The 20,582-nt window shown below is 41.6% G+C and overlaps 1 protein-coding gene across 6 annotated transcripts in view; it reads left to right on the plus strand.

Annotated features, from left to right (window-relative positions):
* The window catches only part of SLC44A3 (solute carrier family 44 member 3), an 879,170-nt gene that overhangs the window by 371,164 nt on the left and 487,424 nt on the right, over positions 1-20,582 (plus strand). For all 6 annotated transcript variants that reach the window (XM_078641256.1, XM_078641253.1, XM_078641270.1 and 3 more), the window contains one exon: positions 19,984-20,126. In XM_078641256.1, coding sequence (XP_078497382.1) covers positions 19,984-20,126 — 143 coding nt within the window. The remainder of the gene's footprint in view (positions 1-19,983; positions 20,127-20,582) is intronic.

Here is a 20,582-nt window from a genome sequence, read left to right on the forward strand (position 1 = left end):
TGGTGAAACGTTGCAGCTGCCATTCCATTTCATGCCAGGCTATTCCGATACTGTCCCTTTCCCTTATGCCTGATTAAAGCCTGTTCAACTCAGATACCCCGGATCCTGCCTCTTATTTATTGAGCTATCTATTTTAGTTAATGTATAGAAAAATAGTACCGGTAATTAATTATTTATTTACCACAAATCCGTGAATCAGCCAATCACTCTGACTACCAAGGCCTTAACTGTATTACCCACTGGGAAGAATCAGGCAGGATCATTCGACCAAGGAACGATTATAACCCAGGAAAGTCAGGGCTACCCAGTAGAAGACATTGCAAGAATAATAAAAAAGGGACGCAAGGATGGCGCCCCTGGTCCAAATGGCATTCCTCAGGCCCTTTTCAGGACGGATCCAGACTACTGGGCAAAATCACTACATGGCCTTTACAAGGAGATCACCATAACAAACACCCTACCCAAAAGCTGGAAGGGGTCAATCATTAACCCAATTCACAAGGGTGGTGACCGGGCAGATCCAGCAAACTACCGATTAATTGCATTAATGGACGTGGAGGCAAAATACTTTGCCACACTAATCCTGGAGGACCTGGTGAAATGGTCTACAACGAATGGCCTGATTTCTGTAAACCAAACGGGATTTCGTAAAGGTTGTGGTACTACTACAAATATCCTAGCTCTTGCAATGATCGCAGATAAATGCAAACACCTGCAACGACCGCTACATGCGTGTTTCATAGACTTCAAAGCGGCATTTGATCGAGTGAACCGTGGGCTACTATGGACCAAACTACATACCCCGGGGCTTCCAGAAACAATATTACTTCCAATTATACAACTCTACACAAATACATGGGTCCGGGTAAAACTGGCGAACGGTACCAAATTAACAAAAAAAATACCAACTAACATCGGACTAAAACAAGGTTGTGTATTAGCCCCCCATTTATTCAATCTCTTTATGGCTGACCTCTCACCTCGATTGGATCAAGCTAATGCTCATCCACCACGTCTGGGAAAACTGCCCATAACGCATCTCTCTTATGCAGATGATATTGTGTTGCTTAGCCTGACCCGTGTAAGCCTTCAAAGAGCGCTCAATGAACTTTTGCTGTTTGCCAACATTAACGCACTGGAAATCAACGAGACTAAAACAAAAACCATGTCGTTTACAAACTGCTCACGACATCAGTATCAATTTAAATTAGGAGAAAAACGCCTTGAAATAGTAAAAACCTATAAATACCTAGGGGTTTATATTGACAAAAGTCTGAATTTTCAATCCCAAATTCAATATCTCGGAAAAAAAGGAAATGGAAATATTTACGCCTTTTGCGCTATCGCAAAGAAATTATATGGCCCGTCATTTACGCCTCTAATATCTGTGATGGCTGCAAAACTTCTACCATCAATCATGTATGGAAGCATAGCGTTAAACGGGAAAGAGTCAAAATCTTAGACTCATTACAAGCAAAGGCATACAAAAAAGCTTTCAGACTACCCCAGTCAGCAGCCCCGGCACAGGTCCGACTTGAATTTGGCCTCATTAAGCAGGATATTGGAAGAAAATATGCAGCAATCAAAACATGGTACAAACTATGGCAGAATCAATCCAACCTGCTAAATGAAGCCCTTTCGCAAGCCCAGGAGGATCCAAATTCAAGCTACGGTAACTATTTAAAAAAAGGCATTAGATGAGACAAAGACAAAAGAGCTATGGTTAAAGAACCAGTCATTCCAAATTTTCCGTAGCTTAGCTAACAAGGGGGCAAAACTACAATCATTATTGGCAGAAAAAGCCACCTTATCAAAAAGATCGCACGGATGGATGGTTCTCCAATCATACACAATACTGCGACCGGCGGAATATCTCGGCGCAACATACTCGGCGCACTTGAAACTCAATTTAATGGCAACAAGATTTGGGGTATTACCAAGCCTAGCTGAGCAACCGTCGTGGAAATATAGTGGCATCAAATCTTGTGGTTTATGTGGGTACGCATGGCAAGATATCATCCATCTAATATGCGTCGGTCCTAATCTAAAAATGGAACGCACGAGATTACTGAAAAAAGCATTCAATGTCAGAGGTATTCGAATGTGTAGAGGCGCAATAATTAAAGGACTCAGTACAACTGACCCTCAGCTGACTTGTAAAATTATGAAATTCATATTGTATTATGAGACCAATTTTAAATTGGCATCATGAGAAGGACACTGCTGTCGTTTTATTGGTTACTGAATTATATCATTCTTTAAAAAAAATATTTTATAATGACATTATAGTACTACTATGATATTGTTATGGTTTTAACTAACTGAAACAAAGATTCATTCATTCAGTACGTGCCCAGTTCAACATGATATATGCGTGTGTCCCTGTGGTCTTATTGTATGCATGAGGGCCCTAGGGCATTACATTATTCTGTGTACATCAGATGCAGACATGTCACCGCAGGCAGCGGGTTGTAGCTTGGACATGTAGCTTTGTCGTCACCCAATCAATTTGTAAGGGGAGTGCCCAGGGCCGTCATATGCATAGCCAACATGGATGTGTGACTGCTATTTGTGCGCCCCTGGGCGTGGTTCTGTACAGTGAAAGTGCATCTGCATGTGTCTCTATAGCAGTGTGGGTCTCCTTTGTGGGTGTGGGTGGTCCCTGAAGGGTGATAGACACCTATGTATGTGTTCTAGTTCACATTCCAGGTGTTCGGCTCCCACCCACACCTGTTGGGCCATCTCCTTTGGCATGCTGACACATGGCATTGTGGTGCCATGTGTGGGTGGGTGAAGTGTTGTGAGCCAGCTGTGCTTGCGTGTGCTTCCTGCTGTGTGGTCTGTTGCAGGCTCTGTGTTTTCCTCTGAGTAGCTTGGTTGCACGGGTCCTGGTGGTGGGTTGCGTGGGATATCCATGGACTGTTGTAGGACGTTGATGTCGTTGGTGTGGTGGTCCTCTCCGGCATCGCAGATGTGTTGTCTTCTGTGCTCTTCTGGAGGTTTTGTGTGCCCCACTGCAATGTGCATGGGAGATGCATGTTGACATTGTGTTGCAATGTATGTTGGCGCATTGTTCTGGTTTACATGCAGACTGTATGACAATGTACATTGTGACTGTTTGGGATGTGCTGGATTCTTCTGCGCGACAGTGTACATTTGGACTACATGATGGATGTGAGGTCGTATGTGTACATTTCCATTTCACACTTTACAGCTCTGTCAGATGTAGTAGTCATGTTTCTGGGTATGTACTGAGGCAGTTATGTCCTCTGTTCTGCAGTGTCGGCTATGCGCATTGTACCACATTGTCATCGATGTGCGTATGCTGTTCATGCTATGTGTGTGTGCTGCAGTGTGCCAAGGGGATCTGGGACATGATCCTGGGTAATTATGGGTGTGCAGTGTGCTACACCTCGTTGTACATTTGTGCCATTGTGCCCATCTCCCCCGTGCCCCCAGTTCTGTTCATTACACTCCCTGTTGATGTTGTGTCAGGTCCTCTCGAGCTGTGTCCGTACTCCCTACTCCTTGCATAGTCTCCACACTGATGACTGTGGCCTGGGTTTCCTCCAGCTCCTCCTGTGGCGCTGGACTGCCACCTCCTGTCACCTTTGCGGCCTTCCTGTTGGCAGCGGGTTTGTACCTGGTATAGGTTGTCACGTCCTGCCAGCGACTCTTGGCCTCCTTGATTTGCCTCCTCGGCACTCCGACTGCATTCCAGGTGGTCTGCTTGTGGGTCTGTTGCTGGTAGTGGTCTGTTGCCTCTGTGACGCTGGTCTTGTGTTCCTGCGGTCTGCACCCCGTCTTCCTCTCCCTTTTCTCCTTGGCCTTCCCTGACCCCATTGTTCCTTACAGGTGGTCTGTGCGGGTTGTGGGGTTCGCGTTGACCTCTGCGCTGGGTCAGGGTGCATCCATGTTGCTACGTGTTTTGGCTTGTTTCTGGTGTGTTGTTTCTGTGGTTTATATGGTGCATTTTCCCGCCAGACGTGTGGGATTTACAGGCCTGTGGCTGGTTTCCGCTACTTTTTGTACTGCGATTGGCCTCATTGCATGATTTTTCGCGTTTTGCAATTTTGTTGGCGTGGCTTTGATTTTCACGCTGACATTTGACGCGTTATCTGGTGACTATCGCATGCTACCTCCTTGTTGTGAATTCCATGTTGACAGTGTGTTATTTTCCTGCGATGGGCTGCGATATTGAAAGTTGTGTTACGCTGCGGTAGTTATCACACATTCTTTTGAATATACCCCTAAATGTAGAGGCATTTGTTAAAGCCATGCTCACTAAGGGCTAAAAACTCAAGGACTGAGCATTTTAAGAAGTTGCATTTCCTGTTTGACTTTTCCTGCATTTTGATTGGGCCACTATGTCATGTGCCTTACAGTGCGACTGAATCGGCCACCTCAGTAATATTTATTTATCTAGGCAGTTGTTGGTTAACTGTAGCAGTCCTTTTTACTTTATGTGCATATCATATTCATCATAGAACGTCATAGTCAATTAGGTGAACTACACATTAATTTCAGTCCATGCTATAATCATGTGAGTCCAGATTTTATGTACTTCATTTGACTTTATTATTTGTTTGGTGTGTGATATACTAATTCTAAGATGTATCAAACTGATTTTAATCAGCGTGGGCCGTATTCATTTTAATGCACATCAAATTCATTTCAACTGCAATCATATTTATATTAACATGTCCTATTCAGTTCAGTATTAGTGATATTCATTCGAACATGTGTCATATTCATTTGTTCATGGCTTGTATTCATTGCTGTATGTCAGACATTCACTTCATGTGTGCCACAGTCATTTTAAAAAGTGTCAAATTCTATTTAATATGTGCCATATTTGTTCCAGTGTAGGTCAAATTCATTTCAGCACTGGTGTATATCATTTCAATAAGATTTATATTCACTTTAGTTCTTGTTGTATTCTTTTCACCAACAGTCATATTCCTTTTAGCGTAGGTGCTATACATCTCGGTTTATCTTATATCCAATTCAATGTGTATTATTCATATAGTCCAATAGATAGTATGTTTATTCTGCCATGTTTCAATGATTCCAATGCATGTTGTATTCAGTTTGAAGCTTCTCATATTCATTTCAGTGTGGGCCATATTCATTTAAATTGCACACCAAATTTATTTCAACTGGAATCATATTTATATTAACATGTCATATTCAGTTCAGTGTTAGTCATATTCATTCTGACACTAGTCATAATTATTTCACCTTATCATGTATTCATTCGAGCAAGTGTCTTTTTCATTTGAACATGGCTGGTATTCATTGCTGTATGTCTGGCATTCATGTCATGTGTATCACAGTCATTTTAAAGAGTGTCAAATTCAATTTAATATGTGCCATATTCGTTCAGATGTGGCTAATAATCATTTCAGCACCGGTGTATATCATTTCAATAAGATTTATATTCACTTTAGTTCTTGTTGTATTCTTTTCACCAACAGTCATATTCCTTTCAGCGTAGTTGCTATACGTCTCTGTTTATCTTATATCCAATTCAATGTGTATTATTCATATATTCCAATAGATAGTATGTTTATTCTGCCATGTTTCACTGATTCCAATGCATGTTGTATTCTGTTTGAAGCTTCTCATATTCATTTCAGTGTGGGCCATATTCATTTAAATTGCACACCAAATGTATTTCAACTGGAATCATATTTATATTAACGTGTCATATTCAGTTCAGTGTTAGTCATATTCATTCTGACACTAGTCATAATTATTTCACCTTATCTTGTATTCATTTGAACATGTGTCTTTTTCATTTGAACATGGTTTGTATTCATTGCTGTATGTCTGGCATTCATTTCATGTGTGTCACGGTCATTTTAAAGAGTGTCAAATTCAATTTATTATGTGCCATATTCGTTCTGATGTTGGTCATATTCATTTCATCACCAGTCTATATCATATCATTAAGGTTTATATTCATTTGAGATCTTGTTGTATTCTTTTCAGCAACAGTCATATTCATTTCAGCGTAATTGCTATACATCTTGGTATACCTTTTATCCAATTCAGAGTGTGTATTATTTCTATTGTCCACTAAGTAGTATATTCGCTCTGCCATGTTTCATATTTGTTTAGACACATGTTACATTCATTCTGGTGTGTGTCAAATTTATTTTGGAGCATTCCATGCATTTCAGGAGGTGTCTTATATAGGGATCTGTAATTTTGACATGATCGGCTTCCCATAGTTTCCAGTCTATGAAAGTTCATTCTTATGTTTGATTTCAAATGCTGCTGATTTTAAAATGTTTTAATTAACTTTGAGATTAGTCACTGATAAAGTATACTGAGAGATATTTTTGTTAGGCTATAAATAAATATTTTCCATTGTTTTTTATAATTTCTTTCTCTTTAACATAGATTTACCTCATAGGGACCCACTACTATCAGAAGCAAAACTCTTCATTTTCAATATGAGATCTCTCTGTAAATGGATTCCTTAACCCCTGAAAATCTGCTACTATGCATTTAAGTAGAAGATCAAAAATACCTGCTATGTCTACCAAAACATTACTATTTTAAAATGAAAGTGGCTTTAAGCCACAAAGTGGATACATGGTCTGAGGAAACAGGTGTCGAAAAGCAATGCTTGGCTAAAGATTATTAACACATTTTAACCCTTCAAACATAAATCCTGACATAAATGACTGAAAAGCCCATACTTTGTCATATTTTTAAACAGTGAGTTTCATATCTGATTTAATGTCTTAATGATCATTTACCTAGGTCTCTTCTGTAAAGGCTTTTCTTAGATTTCCACAGTTCCTATTCCAGCAAGATTACAACCAGGAGTGTCTCGCTTGTGTCATAAACATTAACTGTTCACATTCTAGTTGTTCATTAGCACACTGTGGGAGGCTGCAGAAGAACACTAGGGAATTAACTGACAGGCTTCCTGTTGCTGTTGGCAGTGCATGTTTTACTCAGCATGTCAAAGTATTTCTCACATGGTGAGGAAGATGTTTGTGAATCATAATTTTAGTTTTCTGAAGCACTAGCCAATATACCCAGGACCAAGTACAACCCCTCATTTTGTTGATTTACTGCAGTCCGGTCCATAGGAACTATTTTCCATTCTATTTAGCTCCTATTCCAACATCATGTTGTTCATGTTCCTTTGTGCCTCACATTTGTTATGAATATGGAATGTATATTAATGTATTTTGTAATGTAAATGGGGGGTATATTTGTGCATTTTTATCAAATATGTCCTCCTTTTAGCTTCTGTAGTGCAAATCTTAATTTGCTGGAAAAAATCCTGTCCCCCAGATATGGGCCATCAAGTACCAGCCGGGAATCTGCATTTTTCACAGGGTGAATTCACCTTAGAGCTCACCACAATTCCTACAATTAGTGTGGGAGCGCCACTAATGATTTATATTGTTACTAAAATCTGTCATCACCCTCTTACATTCTCTTTGTTTGTGATCATGTAAAACCAGACATCAACTTCAGTGCATTTCACTGTGACAAGATAGTCTTCATACAACATTCCACCTAAATACTACATTAAAAACACACCATTGATTTGACTGACTTTTTGCTACTGTTGACTGCACTTGTCCATTTTGGGGCAATTTCTATCTTCACCCTCCCTATGAAGTCTCTTCCTCAAGATGGCAGCTGAGTTGTCTAATGAAAATAAACATAGTACTTGCATCCATTTTCTTTAGTAGAAAGTATATAAGGACTTTATACATCTTGCCAGTGTTCTGAGAAAGATAAGTCTTCTCACTGGCATTGTTAAAATCAAACATAGGACTAACTCTCTTTCGCTCTCATTGAAAGTAAAGTAGATCTTTTAAACCACAGCCCAGGGTACTAAATGAAAGGTAGGACCTCTCACTTGGTTTCACTTTAGTAGCAGCCATCTTGAAATGGTGCTTGTTCTTGGTCTAGTGTAGCAATATACAGTGCACCGAATGCTTTGAATCTGAAGGTGGGGTACACCACTACGTTCTGGTGACACCTCAACATTGAATCAAGATCCTCTCACAACCATTAATGCTGGTCGCTATCCTCACCATGGCACTAACTAACAATAGCTCCTATGACATCCTGGCACAGGTAAGTCTTAATGCTTTTAAGATTGCCTACCCCCCTAAACTTTCTGAGAAAGCTGCAAAGATCTTAAACACAGTCTGCTCAAACGATTACCTGAAACACTCCTCTTTGATACCTATTTCTACACTTCAAAGGGTGTTGTGATTAACAACCTAATTTTCTACACTACCAGATGAGCCCAATGGAGAAGAGTCTCAACATCAATGCTTCACTCCAACCCAATGAGGAAAACCCCTCATGGTTTCTGAATGACCATAATACCCTCACCTGGCTTCAATGCTGATCTTGCCATATCCCTCTACAACTATGGAAACATCCTTATACAAGCTTCTGACTGAAATCTTGAACGGTTTGACAGAATCTTTGAGGATTAAAAATATACTGGATCATATAGTCCCAGCTAGTCTACCGAATCAAAGTCTCCCCTCAGTTGCGGAACATCATGTATCACCCTCCTCCTTCTCCAACTACTCCACCTCTCCCTCACTCCCCCTGAGCCGGTATGACAAGTCCCCTGACACAGATGGTCAATTCAGTGCCAACAAACCTAATCCTGCTATATCAACTCAAGTCTGCCCGAATATCAGAATGAGTGCTCTGCCATCCACCTCCTCACTCATTTGTCTGAAACTCAAGGCTCCCTCTTCTAAAGCTTCTACCAGCAATAGTCTGGCGAACCTTAGCTCTAGTACCCACCATTCTGCTATTTCTCCTTCTCTTCAACAGAGACCATACTCTTCCACCGTCCTCACCTGCTCATCTGTGTACACTGACCATTAACCTAAGAGACCTATAGGAGAAGTAAACCTGCCAACTATCCCCACCCCTCACCCAACATCATACTCCAATACTCTATCCTCTAACCTGTAACATCCAGTCTTCTCGCCCAATACTTACCTCCTCACCCTGGAGAAAGCCACTTTGGCCCCTTCACTCCTCTCTGGGGGGTCTCATCTACTAGCTACCCCTAGACTTGCTGTCCACAATGCCAACCCACCCTCCATTGAGGATAAAATGGCTGACCTCAAGCTGGATCCCATCCCTTCCCCCAACACTTACCAGCTCCCTTAGGAGGAACCCACTTTCACTTCCAATCCCCGTCTCCCCAAGGGATCGCATCCACGATCTACTCCTAGACCTGTCACTGGGAATGCTAGCCTGCCCTACATTGAGGATAGGTTGGCTGACCTCAAGCAGGATCTCCAAATTGTTAATAATAGCCTGCAGATCCACTTACACTTTTTTTTCCTTTAGAGTTTTATATAGGGCAAACTAGACCCGAGACAGCGAATATCAGAGCGCTTTACATGAGCACCAGTTTCATTACAGAAGGACACATTCAAGGACACTTCTCTTTGAAGATGGAGAAGTTTTGGAAGCTCTATCCTATCCTTGAGATTAATCAACACAGCCCTCCCGCAATGGATAAACACTACAGGAGGAAAATGTTGTCTTCCAAAAACCCGCTCTGTTCACTTTGGAAAACACAGCCCCTTTCTAATCACCACTCCAGGCCCCATAGGTCTACTCGCCATCTGTCTGATGATGACACTTCTCCCTACTTCTATCTTAAAACGTCTCTGGCAGCGTCTCTTCACCCTCACCACTCAGCATCCAAAATATTCCCTCCAACCCATTTAGAGAATCCTGAGAACTGTGAACAAGGATAACCTTCGACTTGTAAACCACTTCACACACTGAACTGGTAGCAACTAACTCCCACATCAATTTGATGCTTCTGAACTGCAGGTAAGCAGTGAAACATGCAGCAGATATTTCTGACCTCATCCTCATGCAAAAACTGGACCTCCTTATCCTAACTGAAACCTGGCTTAATTACATCTCGTCTCTTCTCCAATTCTAGATATCTTAGTCCCCCCAAATATGACATTATCAGACTAGATGAACCTGTTAAAGTTGGGGGTGGCATTGTTTGCATCTATCGGTCCATCCTCACCTTGAGACAGGTACACACTTCTATGATGTCCTTCTGTGAACACCTAGGCACTGAAATCTGGAACAATGGCAAGATAGTCTGTTTGCTCCACATTATATAGCACCCCCAGTTGGAAATCTGCTCTTCATCAAACAAATCATGGAGTCCATTGCCTCAAACTCTGACCAACAGCCCAACCGTATCTTCCTTGGGGATTTTAACTTACACTGGAATGACACAAATGATCCCTTATTGTGCTCCTTCAAGGCTTTCCTCTCCATTCTAAACTTCACCCAGGCCTGCAATGGACCTACCCACAGCAAGGGCTCCCCCTTGATATAATTATAGCTAAAGACAACATCATACAACTTGATAACATAGCACCTTGTGACTGGTCGGATCATTTCCAAATCCCTTTTCACATCCTGGAAAAGGTACTGGTCAGACAAGGTCAACCTCACGAAACCAAACAGTGGTCTTGAAATCTGAGAGATATCAACGTAAATGATTTAACATCCATTCGTCATGACAAATATTTTTGACACAATTGCTCCTAAGCAACTCAGAAGGATGCTGATCAAACAGTCCAAACACTGGTTCAATTGTTCCCTAAACGAGGAACGATGCAAGCTAAGGCTTACAGAGAGATTATGGAGAAATTCACTCTCCATTACAAACCTCAAACCAGTGACGATGACTAGAAGTTCATATAACAAATACATCCGTAGTACGAAAACTGATCACCTTAGGGCACAACTTGACAATGCTAAAAACAAGCTAACCACTCAACCAACCAACTCTCTGCACCCAAGATCTCTTGCCCCAGTGGGGAGAACTTCTCAGCACACTTTATTAAAAAGGGGTGAAAAATTGAACTTGACCTTCAACTCGCTTCATCAAATGTGCTACTTCAGACCCGGCCCACACCACCATCTTGGCTAACCACAGCGAGAGCACCTACTTCCTTCTCCACAGATTACTCTTAAAAAAACAATGCATCATGGAACTCCTTTTTATTACCAGGCGCTGCTGAGCTGCTCAAATAAATGACTTCTTTAAAACCCTCTCATCACTTCAACAATCCGCTATCTGCCAAGTTTTTCAATGAACTCAAATCTGCCATTCTTCTACTCTGGCCCTTGATTATCCATGTATCTCTCATGCAGGGTAGGATTCCTGGTTGCCTTAATAAGGGACAAGTCACCCCCATCCCAACAAAGCCAAATGCAGACTTAGTGGATCCTAACAACTTCCGTCCAATTACTAATATCATGACTTTGGCCAAACTGCTTGAGAAATGCATTCACACACAGCTCTACAACCACATTGAGAAGTTTCAGCTCCTTGACCTACACCAGTCAGGTTTCAGAGCGGGTCATAGTACCGAGACAGCTCTAACACACGTTGTTGATGACACCTTGAGATCTCTCTTGACCAGAATGTACCCGACCTACTGATACTTCTTGATCTGTCCTCAAGACTCCCTTGTAACCCTTACCCCAGTCTCAATTGGAGCGCCTTAAGGTTCCACACACACTCCAACACTTTTCAAACTTTTCATGGAACCACTCTCTGAAATTCTGAACCGCTCTAACGTTCAATACCACCTGTATGCTGATGACGCTCATTTATATTTGAAAATGTCTTCTCCAGATTACATCAAATCTTTAAACTGTGCACTGCTAAAAACTCAACAATGGTTAACTTAACTCACAATCCTCTTTTGCTAAATACTCTCAAGACAGAATTCCTCCTGGTTGCCCCCCACAATCATTCTGCACTCACTCAAGACTGGCTCAAACAACTTGCAGCTCTCAGCTGCACTCCTTATGTTGTTGACTCTGCGAGATCTTTAGGCTTAACTCTGGACAAGTACCTGAATAATGAAGAACACGTCAGTGCAACTACACGGGCAGTCAATCATCAGCTCAACGCACTTAGGAAAATCAAGCCATTCTTGCCTTCTGATGACATTTAGTCTGCAGTCCGACCCCTGGTTATCTCGCGCGTAGAGTATGGAATGGTGACCGAAGCAGGGTTACTTAAAACTATATTGGCACCTCTAAGAGCCACTCTGAACTCTGCAATCAGACTCTTCACTGGTTTTAGAAAACATGATCACATCACATCAATCCTAATTCAACTCAATTGGCTGTCTATTGAAGCAAGGATTCATTTCAAGATAGCCTTGCTTGACGCTCAAAGCTATTCACTACAACACCTGTTTACCTGGCAACAACACTTGAACTATCTAGTTTGGATCAGACCCTAAGAAGCTCCATCACCCTCCTGTTGAAACCTTCCAAATTTAAAAAGAAAAGAACCTACAATTGTACCTTCTCTGGTCTTGCACTAAGAATATGGAACGCTCTTCCTCCCAAGATCGGACCCAACCCCTCTACCTTCTCGTTCAAAAAACAAGTCAAATGGTTACTCCTGAATAAACATCTACAGCAATAGCCCGGAAGCCACCATAACTAACTTTTATTTCTTGTTGATACTCTTTGATATCTCTTTCAAAGATGCAATTTTTTGTTTCTCCACGTGCTCCATAAGATTGGTTGCTCTTCTGTTACTTTACATGTCCCACAAGATGGGTTGTTGCACTTGTTTTGTATTTGTGCTTGTTAAGGTCCTTTATAGCGTTCATGCCTTTACCTCCTTTTGCTTCTGCTCCTTTGTGCAGCGCTTTGATACCCGTACGGGGGATGTATGACGTTACATCGCAAACTTTTACAACGCACACAGTTACAACGCAATTTTTACAACGCAGATACATTTACAACGAATGCTTTTACAACGCATGCCATTACATAGCAGATGCTATTACAACGCATGCCATTACAACGTAAGTATATGTAAGTATATTATTTTTAAAAAAAATGTAATTTATTAAAATTTATTTAATTTAATAAATTAAATTATTTTTTAATAATTAATTTGTAAATATATATACTTTAAAAAATAGTTTATTTAAAAAAAAACTATTATTAAAGAACTAATATTAAAAAATAATAAAATTATTAAAATTAATTATTTTAATTATTTAAAATTATTTATTTAAAAAATGAACCCTAAAAATACCCGTTACCCTGAACCCTTAAAATACCCATGTACCCCATAACCCATACCTTGCCCTGAAACCTAAAAATACCCCTGCACCCCAAAACCCATACCTAGCCCTGAAACCTAAAAATACCCCTGTACCCCAAAACCCAAATCTAGCCCTGAAACCTAAAAATACCCCTGTACCCCAAAACCCAAACCTCGCCCTGAAACCTAAAAATACCCCTGTACCCCAAAACCCAAACCTAGCCCTGAAACCTAAAAATACCCCTGTACCTCAAAACCCAAACCTAACCCTGAAACCTAAAAATACCCTTGTACCCCAAAACCCAAACCTAGCCCTGAAACCTAAAAATACCCCTGTACCCCAAAACCCAAACCTAGCCCTGAAACCTAAAAATACCCCTGTACCCCAAAACCCAAACCTAACCCTGAAACCTAAAAATACCCCTGTACCCCAAAACCCAAATCTAGCCCTGAAACCTAAAAATACCCCTGTACCCCAAAACCCATACCTAGCCCTGAAACTTAAAAATACCCCTGTACCCCAAAACCCATACCTAGCCCTGAAACCTAAAAATACCCCTGTACCCCAAAACCCATACCTAGCCCTGAAACCTAAAAATACCCCTGTACCCCAAAACCCAAACCCAACCCTGAAACCTAAAAATACCCCTGTACCCCAAAACTCAAACCTTACCCTGAAACATAAAAATACCCCTGTACCCCAAAACCCATACCTAGCCCTGAAACATAAAAATACCCCTGTACCCCAAAACCCATACCTAGCCCTGAAACGTAAAAATACCCCTGTACCCCAAAACCCATACCTAGCCCTGAAACGTAAAAATACCCCTGTACCCCATAATCCAAAATTAAGTATATACTATTACTAAAATTAATTTATTTAATTTACATTTAAAAAAAATGATTTAAAAAAATAACATACTTACCAATACTTACGTTGTAATGGCATGCGTTGTAATAGCATCTGCTATGTAATGTCATGCGTTGTAAAGGCATGCGTTGTAACCGATCCTGCGTTGTAATGGTGTGCGTTGTAACGGTGTGCGTTGTAATAGTTGCGTTGTAAGGGTTGTTTCCCCGTACGGGTCATGTTCGCACACTATAAAACCTTTCAAATAAATAAATAAAATTCAGAGTACCGTTTTGTGACTGTCACCCCAAATTGTATGGGTCTGATTTAGAATAACGATATAATCCCATGGGGAGGACTTTCTCAGATAGTTATGGATTGGGATGGATTAGGGCTTTTTGGTTCCTCTCGAGCCCTATGACTCCACTGCAGCCAGTGAATACCTGGGAGGGACCTCTCTTTGGACAATATTGCCTAATTAGTGCATACTGAGAGAACCAGGTTCTGGTTTGTACAGGTCCTAGCTTGTGGCAGGTTTGTTCACATCCTGTTTAGGATTATCAAGGTAGTCGGGTAATTTAATACAATTGTAGTTTGAATAAATATAGTATGTCCTGAACACTACTGCTGGTAAGGGAGGGGCAAAGGAATCAAGCTGAGTTTGGTTGTTCGCACCTCAGCTATTAGTATTAGTCATTCTAATAGTTATCAGAAGCCATGGCTTCAGGTAGTGAATTGAAACTGGTCCTGCATTTTTATATCTCTTGTGTGTTTACATCTCTAGCTGCCCTCCATGCTCGTTATGTAGAACCCACATGATGGTTATTTACTCAGTCTATCAGATTCTCTTTTGGGCAGCAGTGATTTGTGATGCGAATATGAATTGAAACTTTAAATATGGCCTTAGAATAGTTTAAATTAATTTATTTTAAATGTGTATTGTTGGATATTGTATGACAGTTGTGCGCATCTTATGCAATGTAAACACATGGAACGAAGAAAAGGACATAAAGATTTGTCACACCACTTTATTCTATGTGAATACGACAACTTGAAATTGATAGCAAGGACATTCTAGGGATTGAAGTAAGCTGTAGTAGAAAATCAATTGTGCCTCTCTTTAATATCTATGCAAGAAGGGGAATTGGGTGGGGCCATTTCGCCGACAATCCAAACACTGGAAGTCTTCTTGGATAAACAGCAACCAGGTGTTCATCGGATTCTTGCAGTTGATTTCAACACTACATTTGAGCCCCTTGGGAGGGATGATGTAGGAATCACAGTAGAGGAGAGTGTAAGATAGGCTAGTCTCTAATTGGAGTTGGCCCTGGTCAAGAGATGGTCATGGGCAGCTCTCAAGCTGAGAGCACTTACCATTGAATATAGCGTACAAGCCCTAAATGGAAAGACACGTTCTGATCGCATGGGGGAATACACTTTTGACAACCCTATATCAAAAAGTTGTATTGATTATTTATTGACTGATTTAAATCTGTGGCACTTTGTCAAAGATATGATTGTAATAGGAAGGGAAGAAAGTGACCACAACCCATTAAGTCTTACTATGGAGGATCTATTTACTAAGTCTCAAGCTGACTGTTTAACTCTTTCTAGAACTAGCAACATCGAATACACACCTGATATGCAGCACCTTACGTGGCAAGCCATAAGTGGGAATCAAGAACTCTTAGCTTCTAAAAAGAATGCTGTCTTAAGTATTATGTCGAAACTTCAGCTCTATAGTGACCCATCTAGGGGGAAATAATAATAATAATAATAAGGGAAATTTATAAAGCGCATGGTTACGCTAAGAAGCGTGTCCCCGCGCTAACTGAAAAACTCAAAAGCGGAAGTGAGGAGAGGACCCGACTATCCTGAAAATAGGTGTGTTTTTAGTTTCCTCCGGAAACTAGATTCAGATGGATCCAGACTGAGATCAAGAGGTAGAGCATTCCAGCTCTTCGCCACCAGGTAGCGAAAGGATCTTCCTCCCATGCGGGCCCTTCTCACCCTAGGGACCTTTAATAGGCCTCCATGCGAGGAGCGCAAAGCGCGAGATGGTGCATACCTGGTGACTAGGTTCTGGAGTGGTGCAGGCGCCTTCTTAGCAAGGATACGGTGACAGGTGCAGAGGGATTTAAATTCAACTCTGCTCCTGACTGGCAACCAGTGGAGGGTCTGAAGGGCAGCTTTGGAGTTTGATCTTTTTGGAAGTTTTAGTATGAGGCGAGCTGCAGCATTCTGTAGCACCTGAAGGCGATTGATTGCCTTACAGGTTACTCCCAGATACAGCAGATTGCCAAAGTCCAGACGCGATGTGACGAGGGCATGCACCAGCGTTCTATGGGCGGACGTAGGGAGGAGAACCTAGGACCTTCCGGTGACTTTTTAATACGCTGAAACAGACGCCCGTCACCCTGTTTATCTGGGGCCCGAAAGACAGGTCTGCATCAAGCCAGACCCCAAGATTTCTGACTTCTTGCCGGGGTGTTGGGGCCTCACCTAGGCATGGGGGCCACCACGCTGACGACCAAACAGATGGGTTCCCTCCCACCACGAGCATCTCGGTCTTGTTGCCATTTAGTTTCAGGCAATTTGTGGACATCCAGGTTGCAAGATCTTGCATGCAAGCCCTGAAGCTGTCCACAGCAAGGCCGGGTGCACGCGAGAGGGAGACAACCAGCTGCGTATCGTCGGCGTAGGATACAATTTGCAGTCCATGACCCACAGCAATCGGAGCCACTGGAGAGACATAAAGATTAAAAAGGGTTGGGCTCAGGGACGATCCCTGGGGAGCGCCCTGACCCAATCCTATGTCTCTGGAATAGTGGTCACCTTGGCGGACTTGGAAACTTCTCCCAGTCAGGAAGGATTGGATCCATTGGAGTGCGGCTCCAGATATCTGAGATTATTGAGATGCACACTGAGATTTTTAAGGAGATTGTTGCTCAGTTGGTTGTCCCATGTGCAGACAAGAAACAGACACACGGTACAGAGGATCAGTGCTATAATAGGTAATGCAGGTAGATAAGGCTGCTTTTAGCCAAGGCCATAAAAAGAAAAGACCCTCCACAGATATCGGTTGTTATGAAGATGTACAAGAATGCACTGATAAGGGCTATAAAAGAGTGGGATAAGAAGAGATGGCAAGACCTAGTGGAGACATGTGCAGCTAAGGATGACTCACGATTCTGGATTAGTGGCTAGAGGAGCGCATATGTCAGGGTTCGAGCCACAGAAATATGACCCCCCCCCCTACAAGCTGGGTCAGCCATTTCTCAGCTTTACATAATGATGATCTTAAAATATCGGGTAAAATACTTTTGAAAGCCCCACTGATAACATTTGACATTCCTCCTTTTACTTGCAAAGATGCTGTTCACTCATTGGCCACCTTTCTAGACTGAGAACGCTGGCCCAGATAGTATCCCAGTAGATGTATACCTTCATGACCTAGATACATGGTCAAATTATATATTAGTCATTGCCAATAAGATATCAATGGAAGCCCCTGTATCATCATCTTGGTAGGCAGCGGAAGTGGTGCCGGAGTACAAAAAGGGAAAGAAGAGACTGCCAGCTAACTACAGGCCCATCATTCTAATTGACTGCCTCCAGAAAGTCTTCTGCCGAATGGTACTGGCAAAGATCTATCAATGGGTAAAAAGCATGGATATTATAAGCCCGTTGCAAGCAGGTTTCTGATCTAAGATGTCAACAATAGACCAGGTCTTCAGATTTGATATATTATATTGGAACACGGTTCTGATGGGCAAGGGCAACTTATATGTCCCCTTTGTCGACCTTAAATCAGCGTTCGATTTGGTACCACGTGCAAGGCTATGGGCAGTCTTGGAAGATATGGGGATGCCTTCTCGACATATTATCTCTGCTTGAAAATAACTTTGCCCAGATTCGGTGGGGCTCACAGGGACAAGTTACAGAAAAGATTCCTGTATTAAAGGGTATTCGGCAGGGCTGTGTACTGGCCCCTACTTTATTTTCTTTACATGTACATGGGTTGGTCAGGATACTGTTATTTAATATTGATGCACTTTTAATTTCCAAAACTGACTTTTGCATGCAGTATGGCCTAGAGATAAATTCTAAGAAAACAACATTTATGGCATGTAATCATTCCAAGAAGTTTAAAGTAATGCTATTCCTGGCAGGGATTCATTAGAGCAGGTGTATTTGTTTACATACTTGGGCATCAAACTTGTATCTAACCTATCCGGGGGCCAGCACATTGATGTTGCAACTATAAAACATAGGCAGAGAACTGGAGTGATTCTAAAAGAACACCATGCATCTAAAACCAGACCTGTTGCTCCTGTTTTGAAAATGTATGAAGCAAAAGCCCTGGGAGCTGCCATGTATGGCTCGAGCTATGGGGATACGGCGATAATACAGGCCTTATAAAATCTGAGAATACATTTGTGAGAGACTGGTTTTGCTTCCAGTTGGCACTACCTTGTATCCCCAATTCATGGATTTGGGTATGAAAAAGGTATCCCAAAAATCACTTCTGCGACCCTTTTTATACTGGCGTAGGCTCTGGGCCACTCAGGAACTGAGGCATTATGCAGCCACCTTAGAGGAATTAATCAAGCTGGGTAACACTAATAAAGTCCCTTGGCTGACCTCATTGAGGCAGCTTTAAATGGAAATCGGTCTCGGGGACCTAGGCCTGTGCCCTGAAATGGAGAAGCTTCCCTCAAAAGATATGCTGAAAAGGTTTTATTGGACTCACGCCTTGCAGCAGGAAGCGCGTGCAATTGGGGGGGGGGGGGGTGCAACACTGATGCGCAACTTTTTTAATTTTATGTCTACACCTCCATTAGAACCGTGTTGGGATGTAGTCACTGTTCCTTTGGACAGGAAGCTTCACCATTAGTTCAGCGTGAGCACACTCCCTGTCAAAGTGTTTACAGCAAAATGGATAAGTTCACCCAGTGAAGAGTGCCCATTTTGTGCAGGCCAAAAGGAAACTGTCCCGCATGAGTTGATTGAATGTTCAGCATACATTAGATTTTGTTCCTTTTGGATTGCACCAGTGTGCATGTTGTTGGGTACCCCAAGCCGCAGGATTGCCCTAAGAATATTACGTTCTGATACATCCTCGCCATACTATGTGCTATTGCAAAATTCTTGGGGTTGATGTGGTCTAAAAGGAGGGCCGTCATTGCAGCTAAGGATTAAGTGATGATTAATGTATTCTTTTTTTATCATATTTTAAACAATTGTATATTTTGAACTTTTATCATATAATGTGAATTTTCGGGTAGGAATTTGAATGTAGCTGTCCATGAATTTTTTGATGTGGATAGCAGACTACTGATAACTTTGATAATTGTATGTGCCCAATAATGATTTGCTACTTATTTATTTATTGTGTTTACTTTTATGGCTTAAGCCGAAATAAAGTTATTTGAAATGTATGTGAATGTCCCCAAATTGAATGGCAAGAGATGAAGTTAGGCAGTTGATACTGCAATATGAAAAGATTTTGCCCTCGACTGTCGTTTTCAAGATTTTTGCTTAGGGACTTGGACACCATTTCCTAGGAAACGAAGCTTTGGGGAAAACATCCGGAACAATAATGAAGTGATCGAACATGAATTAAAAAGTGTCCTGCACAATCGGTACTATTTTAAAATTAGAATAAAAGAAATCAAAACTTGTTTTTTATTGTTGATCGTAAGTGAAACCGACTCAATTTCTGGAGCTAGTAACAGGAAAGGAAACACAGCTTCCACCACTTTCAGTAGCTAACATTTTCTATTTCTCTGAAGGAAATACTATCTCCAGCAAGCAGGGGGTGCTGAACAACTTTGGCGTACAAATAGATAAAATAGACTTACACAAAATAATGTGTCGTCTTCTTCATGAACAATGACGGTTTCCAAATCTTATGGTTTTTGCAAAAAGTCAAAATAAACATGCTTATCACTTCAGCATGGGATAACAAGTTCACTTTGTTTTGCAACAGATGTTTATAACTGGGTATGCAGTAACAGCCGGAGCTGCGGAGAGACTTGTTTTTGGATATGATAGCTATGGAAATGTTTGTGGGCGGAGGAACACTCCTGTGAAGAACGCCCCTCTGTCTGGGCAAGACATGTCAGCCAAAAAGTAAGTACTGAAAACCAGACGTCATTACAAAATTGGTCCGTGCTCGTTTTTTACATTGTCAACCTCTGATACACCTGAACTGGGAATTACAAGGAGCCCTTTGAGTAAGAATTATGTGGCAATTAGTTTGTTGTGTTTGGGGGAAAAAACAAATGTAGCAAAATAGATAGTGTTGTGTTCCTGCAGTCATGCGGGCTTAGAAGTTTAGGTCATCTCTGTATTAAACCACAGGCAGGAAAAGTAATCTGAATTGTGCAAGAGCTGACTTGTCATTCTCCCAGCTACAATGCGATGCATTCCGAATCTGCTTAACCGCATTCCAGTGATTTCATCTAGAATGAGGTGAGTGCATCAACGGGGTTACAGCAGCATACCTCTGGTAGGGTGTATTGGTTTATACTTTCTGTGGTTGTAGAAACGTTTCAAAAGGGTCTTTGCACTAGAACAAATTGAATA

Source organism: Lissotriton helveticus, chromosome 1_1, assembly GCF_964261635.1.
Source record: "Lissotriton helveticus chromosome 1_1, aLisHel1.1, whole genome shotgun sequence".
Classification (NCBI taxonomy): domain Eukaryota; kingdom Metazoa; phylum Chordata; class Amphibia; order Caudata; family Salamandridae; genus Lissotriton; species Lissotriton helveticus.